The sequence below is a fragment of the Tetrao urogallus genome, assembly GCF_951394365.1.
Source record: "Tetrao urogallus genome assembly, chromosome: 11".
NCBI lineage: Eukaryota > Metazoa > Chordata > Aves > Galliformes > Phasianidae > Tetrao > Tetrao urogallus.
This window is the reverse complement of record NC_136824.1, coordinates 11,166,781-11,178,566: the sequence shown is the minus strand read 5'-3', so window position 1 is coordinate 11,178,566 and position 11,786 is coordinate 11,166,781. Positions and strand designations below refer to the sequence as shown.

The window sequence follows — 11,786 nt, the reverse complement described above, 5'->3', positions numbered from 1 at the left end:
TACAATATGCTGTGGTAATAATTTAATTACCAGTTTTATCCACTATTTACTAGCTGGCCACATAAAGCCTGACATTCATCTGAAATGTGGCATTGTATGTTCTATTGGTATTTTCTTATTAGCTTCAATTTAATGAAGTATTTTCTGGACAAATGAATTTCAAAAACTAAAAGCTGACCAGAACCATGGGTGTCCTCACTACAAACATTTAATGCACACAGTACATTCCTAAAGTAAAGGCAGGTGGCCAATAGAGAACATAGCTGTCAGAAAGGAAGGGAAATAGTGTGCAAATTAAAACAAAAAAAAAGCATTTAAAAACGTTAATGTGCAAGTTTACAGTATCAACTATGTAGTAATACTAACTGGGAAAGAAATCTCAGCATAAAATGATACATCTCACAGTACATTCTTGATTGCACATTTGCATCCATTACACGTTCTTGTGAAAACCAAATACACTGAGTACCTTTAATTAAAACTAAACTATTTTACAATGAGAAGTTGTAGACATGCTTCCATTAGTGGGAAAAACTGGAATAAAAATAATCAGAATCACTTTAGAAATGCTTACTGACTTGTAGAGCACAGTGCTTGTTAAGTGGCTGACAGTCAGGACCTTTACAATACACTTATACTTACTAAATGCAGCCTGTGGGTTACTGAGCAATACCCCATCTGTGACTGACTGTACTGGGCTTTATTCTTTGCTTTTACAACACAGTACTCACATTTCCATCCCAGTGATCCTTATAGGTATATTCAAAATATACCTGTTGAAAAAGTACTGTGTCTTTCCTCCCCCCAGTAATACTTAATGTTGCTGTAATTGCTTTGAAAGGCAACAGAAAAGTTCCACAGTGCATATCACTGCATTTTTTGAGACTTAAAGGGACATTATATAAAAACAGGCTTAGCTGGCAGAAAGCTACAGAATGTCAAAAATGCCTGAAGGGATGTTGAAAGCGTTGGGAAGAACCCTCATTTTCAAGGTGCCATCTGCTCCACAGGAGAAGATACGATTCCTTTGAATGGTTTCAATCTGGGTGACACCAGCACCAATATTTCTGAAAATGGACTGCTTAGCATGTTCATTTTTAAATGAATGGATTAAATTGTAGCCAGTCAATCTCCACACCTGTATCAAAAGAATGACAAATGAGATGAAAGATAACGAAAATTAGGACTTTTATATTTTTTTTCTCTAATATTTCAGATTCTTGGCTCTTGTAAACCCTATTCAGCAAAGAGAGAGGATATTTTTTGTTATCTATAAGCAAGAGTTGCCACAAATCTTAAGAGGCTCTCGTTGAAACATACAGCAAAACAGCTACCATAATGCAGGGCAGCTGGTTACTTCACAGGGCAAAGCTGCTGTGCTGCCTGATCAGAGGTGCCCAACGGCTTTCTTCCCTTGGAGAGTACAAAAAGGTACAGGATGCATTTAAAATAGCCTCTATTTCTTTTGGTTGTTTTTTTTTTTTTTTATTGTCTGCCTCCTGTGAAATCCCAGTAGCTGTCTTGTGCTACAGCACCAAGTGAAAAAAAGAATTTGGTGTTACAGAAATGTTGAAAGATATTAAGGTTACTGAGTGCCCACTGTATTATAAGGAGACAGATCCAAAGGCAAAACCAATACATCTTAAAGTGGGAAAAATAAGATTTCAAATCATGAATTTTGCTTTAACCATTTAAAATTGCAATTTTTAAAAGACTTTTATCTTCTTTAGTGGAGAACACAGATATCAGAATATTTAATCTCATACTTGAAAGATAAAAGTAAGCATCCTGTTTATCAAATGTAGAGGTTTTGTGGACTTTTTGTTTGTTTCAGCTGTTTTGTTACCATGTTCATGTACCTATTTACAGCATGCTGACCAAAATATGTCTGTGCACTGCTTAAGATAAATACTCTTCTAGTACAACTCAGCTACTCCATAGCTTACCTTCATGTTACCTTCTGCTGAGCCTGTAACAAAGTAGTCCTCAGAAGGATCCAGTGCAAGGGCCTTAACAGCTGAATCGTGTGCTTGGAAGGTATAAAGGATTTGCCTCTGTCTGATGTCAAAGATGCAGATGTATCCCTTCCTACCACCAGAAATCAGCAGCTGATGCTTCGGTGCATACTGTAGTACCGTGGCACCATGATCGTGACAAGTGAAGGCTGAAGAAGAAGGATGCCACAGTTTAATAGATTTGAAACTGTAAGTAGCTTTTGATCTTCACATGCATTTCTGTTACTGTTTTCTGAATGTTTTCTAACTTGATAGATACATTCCTTCATATTGATAATGTTGTATCAGTTAACATCCTTCTTTGCTCTTGTAAGGGCTACCTAGGTCTAGGGAACAAGAAATATGCAGTCTAACTTATCTTTATTAGAATATATATGAGTTAAATATATTTTGTAAATAAATTATACATGAGTTAATATACATACATGAATTAAAAGAACCCTAAGAAAATACAACATTGAACATATACATTAAAGTACATTAAAATAAAATACTAAAAAAAAAGAATAATACTATAGCTGAAGATAAAAATTAGAGTAAGTATTAATTACCATATACACATTTATTATTCTGTTATAATTTCCTAAACTCTTATTTCTTAGGTGCCCTGACTGGAATTCTTTAAAATGAGACAGAACTTGAGTGCAATCTGCTGGTTTAAAAAAGTGAATCTAAGAAAGTACCTATTGTTTACACAGGTAATTGCTAGGTTCGTTCCAGTGCTGCAGTTATTTGCAGCTGTGTATGATAGTTGCTCATTTACAAATCCAAGCTCTCGTATTAAGATTTGTATTAATTTTTCCTCCACAGTGCAAGGTGATAGAATTTTGCTTTGTTTTTTTTACCTAAAGATGAATGTATTGAATTTGGTCAAATAGATAAAAACATCTTGTTAAGAATCCAGCCTGGCTGCTGAAAGATAAAGACATTTTTTTTCTGATTTGCTTCTACTGTTACCTACAGTTGTCTTCTCTTGGTAGTTTAATAGAGTAGTGGATCTATGAATTGCTTGTTTAAGTGAAATTCTGCATACACACAGTCTTTAATAATGCAGCTTTGATTAAGTCACTTGTGTAGGTTTCTTAGGATTGTATTCATGTATTTCAGGCCTTATTGTAACAAAAATAGCTCTAAGTGTGTTCTTCATACTTTTCTCTGTGGAGTAGATAATGATAATGCTAGAGACATGTATCAGACCTGGGACGTGCAAATATACAGACAAATGCATAGACTAGTTCTTCAGCATAAATTTCTCTCCTTGCCCTGAAAATGCATTCTGTATTTTTCTTTATTCAGTGAGAAGCAGACTTATATTTTCACTGCAGCACTTACCATGTACAAGACTGTTACCAGATGAAACCAAAGTGTCCCAGAGGCACACATTTCTGAAAGAAAAAAGTCATTATGGCTTGTTGATAAGTGATTCATAGGGTGACAGGACTCAGATAGTGCCCATGTTCTGTATCAAAGATTAGAAGGTAGAACTGAACTAGGAGCCCTTGGCTCTCTGCAGTCATTGGAGAGCATATGGAAAGATTTAAGATCTTAACTCTTTCTGTGCTCTTTTATGCTTCATAATAGAGGCTGTACTTCTGCCTCTAAGATGTATACTAACACTAGGATGAACCAAGAAGGTATTCAGGTTGCTCTTCTCAAAGAAAAATAATTATCTTCCTTTTACTGAATATGTTTATCCTCATAGCAGCATGTCAGAACTTTCTGAACGTGGAATACACCATGAAAAAACTGTTTAATTCTTAACCATCCCTCACAAACTAAATGTTGGAAAACAAATGACCGAAGGAATGATGTTCAAAGAAATAAGCTGTCAGGTCTGAGCAGTAAGTAAACTTGTACGTAATGCTAAGCCTTAAAACATCAGGCACGTATTAATGCGTGACAAGCAGTGGGTTAGTAGACATCAATAGGTAGCTCTGGTGAAATGCCTCAGTTTCTTTAAACACACCTGTTGTCATTGGACTGTCCTGACGTGGCCACGAGACTTGAAGAGGTTATAAACGCAAAGTCACTTGTGGTTTTACTGTGACACTGCCAACTCTATTAAAACAAAGCAAAATAACAGAGAAGCAATCATATCAGTTGTAGTTTGATGTGTAGCATCAGTTGTAGTCTGATAGTAGCATCAAGTGCTACTATCAGTGTCATGTCACTGCTGTCATACAGGAAACGGTCTTAAGGTTTTAAAAGCTGAAATAGTGACACACAGTGCAGCTTGAAATCTCAGAAGATGAATCAATGGATTAAAAAAATCTAAAACAAATACTAAAATAATTGAACTATTAAAAAAATCCACAATGTCTTGTATCACATTAGCCTGAATTTCAAATTAAGCATGATCTTTTTGTGCTGTTAATTAGCAGTGAAAAGAAGAAAGTGTTTTTACTATTTCTTGGGGCTGTAAAGTCCTTACTGCGAGCTCTCATTTTTATTTAATCAAGGGCAATGCTGATAGCATTTGTAATTGCATCACAGCTTACAGTCACTTTACAATTTGAGCTTCAAATCAATAGTAGTGAAAATAAGCATGCTGATGAAGTATGCCAATTAAAAATAAGCGAAACAAAAATGCCTCAGTGAAACTCTTACAGTCTTGATTTGTGTAAAGTCTTGAAGACTAAATTTCCTCTATGAGAAGAAAAAAACCCACAACTGTTAACTTACCAGATAAGGCTTAGGATTTGAGGTGGTTTGGTTTACTTGCCAAATACTTAGAAATCCTTCACCATCAGCAACACCACACTGCAAGGAATGAAATGCATTTCTTAGCATAACTTTGAAAAATGAAGGTAGCTATTTCTCCCAGTTCCCTTCCCTTTGTCCATTGTTTTTTGCAGCTTATCTACCTCACATACTCATTTTTGGCCACAGTGTGTGGCTCTTCTGTACTTTTTTTCCTGCTCTCCACTGTAATGCAGTATATTTACTCTGTTCAATTAATGGGCTGTAAGTATGTTTTCTAGCCAAAACATTCAACTTTATTATAGCCAGAAAGCAAAGTATGAAGTACTTTTTGAACATCTGTATTTAGTTTAATATGAGTTTTGTTCTGCAAAATAGGCAAGTTCCATTTTTGTAATTAATGTTTGATTTAAAAGCTCACCACTTAGAAACAAATTACAGAAAAGTTTGAAAATAGGAAATATGACACACAGTACTGCAAAGTTTCTTGTCTCAAAATGTAACTAATAAGGACTAGCCTGAAATCAACAGATGAGATAACTTTACAGCACCCAAAACCTTTTTTTTTTTTTTTTTTTTTTGAGTGAATCATATTCAGCTTTCCTTGCGAGAACATAAGGAAGAGGTTTCAGATCCAACTATGTTCTACGTCGGCTCAGTTAAATTGTAGAGGCATGAAAAATCTGTATGCATGTATGTCAGTTTAAGAACAAATTGTTTTGAGATTGCTTAGAATATGCAGAGAATAAACAGTTCTATAGGGAAGGAATCTGGAAGAGAAGACAGTCAAGCTGATATAAATCAGGGCATTTTTCCTGCAATAGATTTTACTGTTGAAGTGTAAAGACAGTGCAGATAGATTACTGAAAATCTTGCTTTGTATTAATGTAATCTGACAGGAATCTGTGTGAAGCTGACAGGAAACAAAGGAGAATAAAAATCACTGTTTATTACAGAGCTTTCATATGCAGTAAAAATGAAATGGTGATAGGATACGTTAACAGGAGTTTTCTATATCACCAGATAGAACTGTTCTAGAGGTCACAGCATGATCAAATGTGTTCCATAAAAAATTGCAGATATTGTACTTACCTTATTGCCCTGGGAATTGAAATACATTCTTGTAACCCTGGCGTTCCCAGCCTGCTGAAAGCAGACCAATTGCTGTGGCCTTGTCCACTCAAACATTCGAACGCTCCCATCTTGTGCTCCTGTAAGATCTGGATTAAGAAATAGGCATTCATTAGTACTACAGAATGGTATAGAAAAATGTCTGCTTCATACTGGCAAATGTGATTCACTTACAATACTGATGGACTGGATGTGAAGCCATTCTCTTGACGTTATTCAGATTTCTTTTAATAAGCTTTGTAAAAAAAAAAAAAAATTGAAAAAAAATCAAGAAGAGATAAACACACTATTCAATATTTCTTTATTCTGCTATATGGTAAATGTCCTCCATAATTAAAATGCCTGCAAACTAGCATTATTTGTATCTAATTATGTCTAGTTTTAGTACAGTAATTAAAGCCTGTTTTTGACAGTCTATTCAGTCACGAAATTTCGGATCGTATTATCTTCCATTATACAGATGACTGATGTAATGCTTTTTATATTAGTCCCAATGCAAGAGTAGTTTAAAAAATTACATTTTATTTTTTGAGAAATTGCAGGTCCTACTTCACAACTCCCTCATAAAATCTTGTTTGGCTCATTATTTTTTAAGTCACAATAACGCTATGCTATAATCTTAAAGAAGATATGCAGTGTGATCTTCTTTTTGGCCAGGTCTTGGTCACTTTAGGCCTTTTATTTTAACACTGAATTAACGCTACAATAACTTGTGTACTGAATGGCACAGCAAAGACGACAGTAAGTCTACAGGGCTGCATGCAACTAAAGTACTTACCACACCAGCTCCAGTGCTAGTTTGACCAGTGCCCAGCCATGGCATAGATGAAGATGGTTGTATCTGACTCACTCCAAAAGATGGTGCAGTTGACTGAGTTAGTGTTGTGGTAGAACCACGAAAGTCAATATCATCAGAACTGTAAGAAAACAGCAGTGTTCTGCTTTAAACAAATGTTTCTTTGCCACCAATGCTGTTCACTTATCTCGTTGCTGTTAAGAGCCCAGTGGCAGTGGACAGAGAAAGTGAATACAGTGAAGACTATAAATGTATAACTTCTTCACTTGTATTATACACAAAAACTCCCTTTGCCACACAGACATCACTGTTTAACCTCAACGTGTGATTCTAAGTTGTTGAGAATATGAGCTCCCTTGAGGAGAATATGCTGTTAAAAATATGGACAGAAAGATATTACAGCATCTAGTGTTCCTGGCCTGTGCATCTGTAACTGTGCCTGTGCAATGGAATGTAGTGCAGGGAAGTGCTTGCTCTCAGCATGATAACGGGGAGATCAGGCCACTGCGCTGGACAGCTAGCATCACGTACCAGAAGTAGGCTCAACAAAGCAGTTTTGCAACTACAAGTGTTTCTGATATACAGCTTCTTTTATTAGCTTATACACCATGAGACTGTATTTCATTGAGCAGTGTAGACATGCCCCAAATACTCAAATCCCTCAAAAACTTAGTTTTACCACTTGTAAAACATACTGATGTTCCTTTGCTTTCTTCCACCACTACTCCTTTTGAAAGTGTTCTGAAACCTATCAAAGATTATGCAATTAACATTTTGTGCACTGGAATTCCACATACAGCCTCACAGTCAACCTGTCTGCCCACTATATCCACGGAGAAATAATCCTACCTTTTTGACTCCCTGTCATATTCTTCCCCAATCCATATAAATGACTGAGCAGCCAGTAGAGCTGAAATATCAAGTTCTTGAACATCATGTGTAGATGCCAAAACAATTTCATTGCTGTTTGCCTGTGCAGCACAAATAGAAAATTTAAACTAATTTCAGTTTAGATTATTCTACTACATTTACTAGTAAAATTTGAGGCCTACCTTATTAACTGCAAATGCCATTATCATATCTGATTCTTTGTGAATTACTTTTGCTTTTCCTCCAGGGTAGCCAAGATCTGCTTCAACCTACAAAACATTTATGAGAAACTTTAATTAGCCTGAAAATCCATTTTGTAGTTGTACATTCAGAGTGCAAAAGTCTATACAAAATTCATGCAAGAAAAGTTCAGTGGCCTCAGCATTGTTTAGGAAGCTAAACTTTAGACTTCTCAGACTGTTTTGTGTTCTAGGAGCCAGACGTGTTTGAGTGTAAGAAACACAAAGTTGTGTGTACAACACTATTTACAAAGTGCTCACTCATCCCAATTAAAGGACATCCAAAGTTAATTCACCGATTAAAAGCCTGCCACACAGACTACACAGAACACATAGCTTCTGTTAGTCACATTAGAGAAAGAAAAGCCAGTTCCACAGAACTTTTAAGAATGTGCCAGAGGTTTGGGAGAAGGGATACTACCTTGTTTTTGTGATCTTCTGCTACGCAGTTTTGTTTGACCTGCTCCACACGATCTTCTACAGACTACATAACATCACACAGTCACAAACACAAAACACATGCACAAACAAATATAAAAAAAGAATGAAACATTCCAAACTAGATTTTAAAGGCCACTCTGTCAGTAAATGATGACAAATGTATTTTTAACTTTTTATAAAAGGCACAGGAACTACGACAGGAATCTAAACAAACTCACTCAAAATGTAATGCCTCCCAGATGAACACAAAATGTATGATATAGTAAATAAATGGAGGAGTAATACACACACAAACTCCATACTTACAGGAAATCTTAAAGATATTAAATAATATATTTATTTCCTATGGTATTTATTTTGGTTAAAAACTACAATTACAACTCATTACAGTTGTAACTGGTACAATTCATAAAATCCCATATTATATATTACTATATAATATTATTTTTATATGTATATATTACTCATGCATATATACATATACACAAAGTAATAGCTCACTTGAATTTCTTTTTCAATATGACAACAAGAAATACATGAAGACAAGTTTATTTACTTACTGCATTTATTGCAAATGTTCTAATTATTTATTAGAACACTTCTCAAATACATAAAGCTAAGGTGAAATACGTCTCGTCTAAAATATTTGCTCCAGTTGATATTTCAATAAGCAGCATGATTGTCACGTAGATTTGAAAAAAAAAAACACTGAAAACACAGCACTGCCAAATGAAAGGAAATAGACTGAAATGCCACCAGAAAGGCATTTCAAAGCAAAATTAAAATACATACTGAAGAGACTGAGGTATGGTTATAATTGAGATTTCTTAAAAAACAACAAAGAAAAGGTAATTTTTTGCTTACCTCACTTTGTTTTCTTTTCTTTGTGAATATGTATCTTATGAAAGTCTCCTGAAGAAGTTCTTGCTTCACGAGAAAATGCCAGAGCCTTTTTGCTGGAAGAGCTGAATAATCCTTTGATCTGGGTGATGCAGAAGGAGAAATAAAAAGGAAACAGCTTCTGTTTAATTACAGGTAGATAACTCCTGTCCCTCCTCACATCTACTTTAGGTTAAATTTCAATTTGGAAGAAAACCATCTAAGTCTAATGTTCTAAGATCTTCAAGGCAAATTTCAAGAGATACATTCTTTTTCTTGTATTTGTAAGAATATCTTAATAAAATCTTATAGTGCCAATGATGAAAATTCAAATTAACATATAGCTTAAGTGATTGAAGTTGTATTTTAGTATTTCTAGAAAAGTAAACTACTTTTGAGATGAATAAAATTCTTCAAGGACTGCATTTAAAGATACTTGCAAACATGACATATGCCTAAAACAGGAGGACTGACTTTATAAGGACTGTTACTACAACTCTTTCTCCCTCCTGATGTCTTCATGTATGATACAAGCTTTCCTCTGTTTGTGAGGACAGGGTGGGAAATAGCTGCTACTGAAAGAACAGAAAAGGTGGTTGAATAGGGACTTTCTAGCAGGAGCCATTGCCCTTGATCTGTAGTCTCCAAACTTTGCTCTTTCCACCTTACTTTTCTTTCTGCAGCTGTGAAAGGTGCAGCAAAATAAGTAAAGGCAGCTGCAAGAAACAGCAACAAAAGAAGTAATAAATGGATGTGAGGAAAATGGATTCTGTAAAGCACTGGCTATAACTAAGCTTTAGCTAAACTTCATTTGGCTGTTTACGTTTAGATAGAAATACTCTTCAGTATTTCTGTGGTTAAGGAATAGGAAAAAAAACTTACTTGAATGGTGTGTTTTCAGGTTCAATCATTGCTTTATTGCGGAGAATAGCTGGTCCTGCACCTACTCCAGGGTCACTAGGATAGGTATTGATGTAGTTTGGTGGTGGGCCTTCAAACTGGTCCATTCTATCTTGAAGAATCTGTTCCCAATGTTCCAGATTTTTTATTACAGCAATGCCTAATGGTGATGTTACAGGCAGATCTAAACAGAAATATTAATAAAGGCTTAGAGAAAAAAGGTCATATAAGTTACTGTGTGTACAAAAAAGTAGAGCAATACAACCGTTCAACAAAAAGTTTAGCAGAAACACATTTCTTAACAACTGTTTAGGAATGTTTAAGTTATGTAAATTTTAAAATAAAAATTAAACAATATATTTAAAAGCGAAGTCTGACAGAAAGCCACTTACACAGAGAACTAAAACGTGAAGTAGAATTTAACTTACCATTAAATTCCAGACCAGCAATGGGAAAGAAGTTCTTAACGTTGTGCAGAACTAATTTTACCATTGTCAGATGCAGAAGAGCCCAGCTATATAAAAATAATAGTTGTGTTAAAGCAACAGTAATATGGTAATTGGCAAAACAGTTTTCTCTCCTTCTATCAACTACGCAGATCAGAAAAACAACTCAGGGAGGTCATTGAATTTTTTGAGTTTAACAGACACATATGGCAAGATATGTACACATCAACTGTCAGAATTAAGGCCATCTCTGAGGGCTTCCCCCTGTAACAGCAAGTATCCTTCGAACTCTTCCTCTAAAAATATGCATCAGGTGCAAGAGTGAAACTCTGCAAGATTGCAAATTAAGTCCAAGCTCCCTGAAACACATTCACAAGCTCTACAATGAAATCATAGTGATCACAGAAAACTTGAGTTTGGTATTCATACCAGAAGTTTCCCAGCTGACTTTCATAGATAGTGAAAATATAAATATTGTAGAGTATAAGAATTAAGAGAGAGATGAAAGGTGGAACACACAAAAAAAACCATCATTTTTTTTCCTCTACTTTTATAATGCTAAGTTAATTTGCTTAATTCCCTTTTTTCTTGCAACATTTTCTCTGTAAGCAGTCCATTTAATTTGCATCTCATTCAGAAACCTAAGGATCATACTTCACTGAGTTCTCTGAAACATCATTCTAGAGCTGGCACTGTGGTAGGTCATGGTTTTTGTGTCTTGAAGGTGATAGTAGAGTACTTCTTGTTTGTTCCCCCACCCACCCACAAAAGCCAGACAGCTTTGACTTCCTAATCCCATTTTTTTTCCAGGCAAGTAAACAGGGAAATGTTTGTTACTGCAAACAAAATTTGTTGTGCCTGTAATCTCACTGCTACAGATGCCCCCGTCCACTGAACTATAAATACGCAACCTAAACTGTGGACTGTTCAGAGCACCTGTATTTTCTTTAAACCTGAAGAAAAGGTAAGCATGATGTTGTAATTCTAAAAGAATGGCAATTTCTTCTAACCTGTAAGAATTTGCATCTTTGTGTTCCTGGATCTGTATGTCAGAGAGAAAAGCATCATCCTCTTCCTCATCACTGTGAATGCTTTCATCAGAATCATATATAACACCACTGTCTGACAGAGGAAGAAATGGCTGCAATGCAAAATAAAAGTCTGCTATAAAAATAGTTTTCTGATCTCTTAATGCACATACCTTTAACTTTACTTGTATTTTATACTCTTTGTCTATGATAACAACTTAACATAAATAAGGTTCTCTAAAAGAAACAACTATCAAGGAGAAAAGTATTAATCTGTATTATTTGCAAGAACCATATTTTTAAAGTTAGGAAATAGCCCTAAGACAAGTCATAGAGCTCTT

At 35.2% G+C, this 11,786-nt stretch overlaps 1 protein-coding gene across 1 annotated transcript in view; it reads right to left on the bottom strand.

Moving 5' to 3' along the window:
- Positions 1-928: 928 nt before the first annotated feature.
- Positions 929-11,786, bottom strand: part of DMXL2 (Dmx like 2) — a gene marked incomplete at both ends in the record, with an annotated part of 51,286 nt that continues 40,428 nt past the window's right edge. Inside the window, 15 exon segments of the mRNA XM_079540887.1 lie at positions 929-1,138; positions 1,947-2,164; positions 3,348-3,400; positions 3,982-4,073; positions 4,698-4,775; positions 5,808-5,935; positions 6,021-6,081; positions 6,625-6,763; positions 7,492-7,613; positions 7,695-7,781; positions 8,173-8,235; positions 9,057-9,174; positions 9,954-10,155; positions 10,400-10,485; positions 11,428-11,558. Coding sequence (XP_079397013.1) covers positions 929-1,138; positions 1,947-2,164; positions 3,348-3,400; positions 3,982-4,073; positions 4,698-4,775; positions 5,808-5,935; positions 6,021-6,081; positions 6,625-6,763; positions 7,492-7,613; positions 7,695-7,781; positions 8,173-8,235; positions 9,057-9,174; positions 9,954-10,155; positions 10,400-10,485; positions 11,428-11,558 — 1,788 coding nt within the window.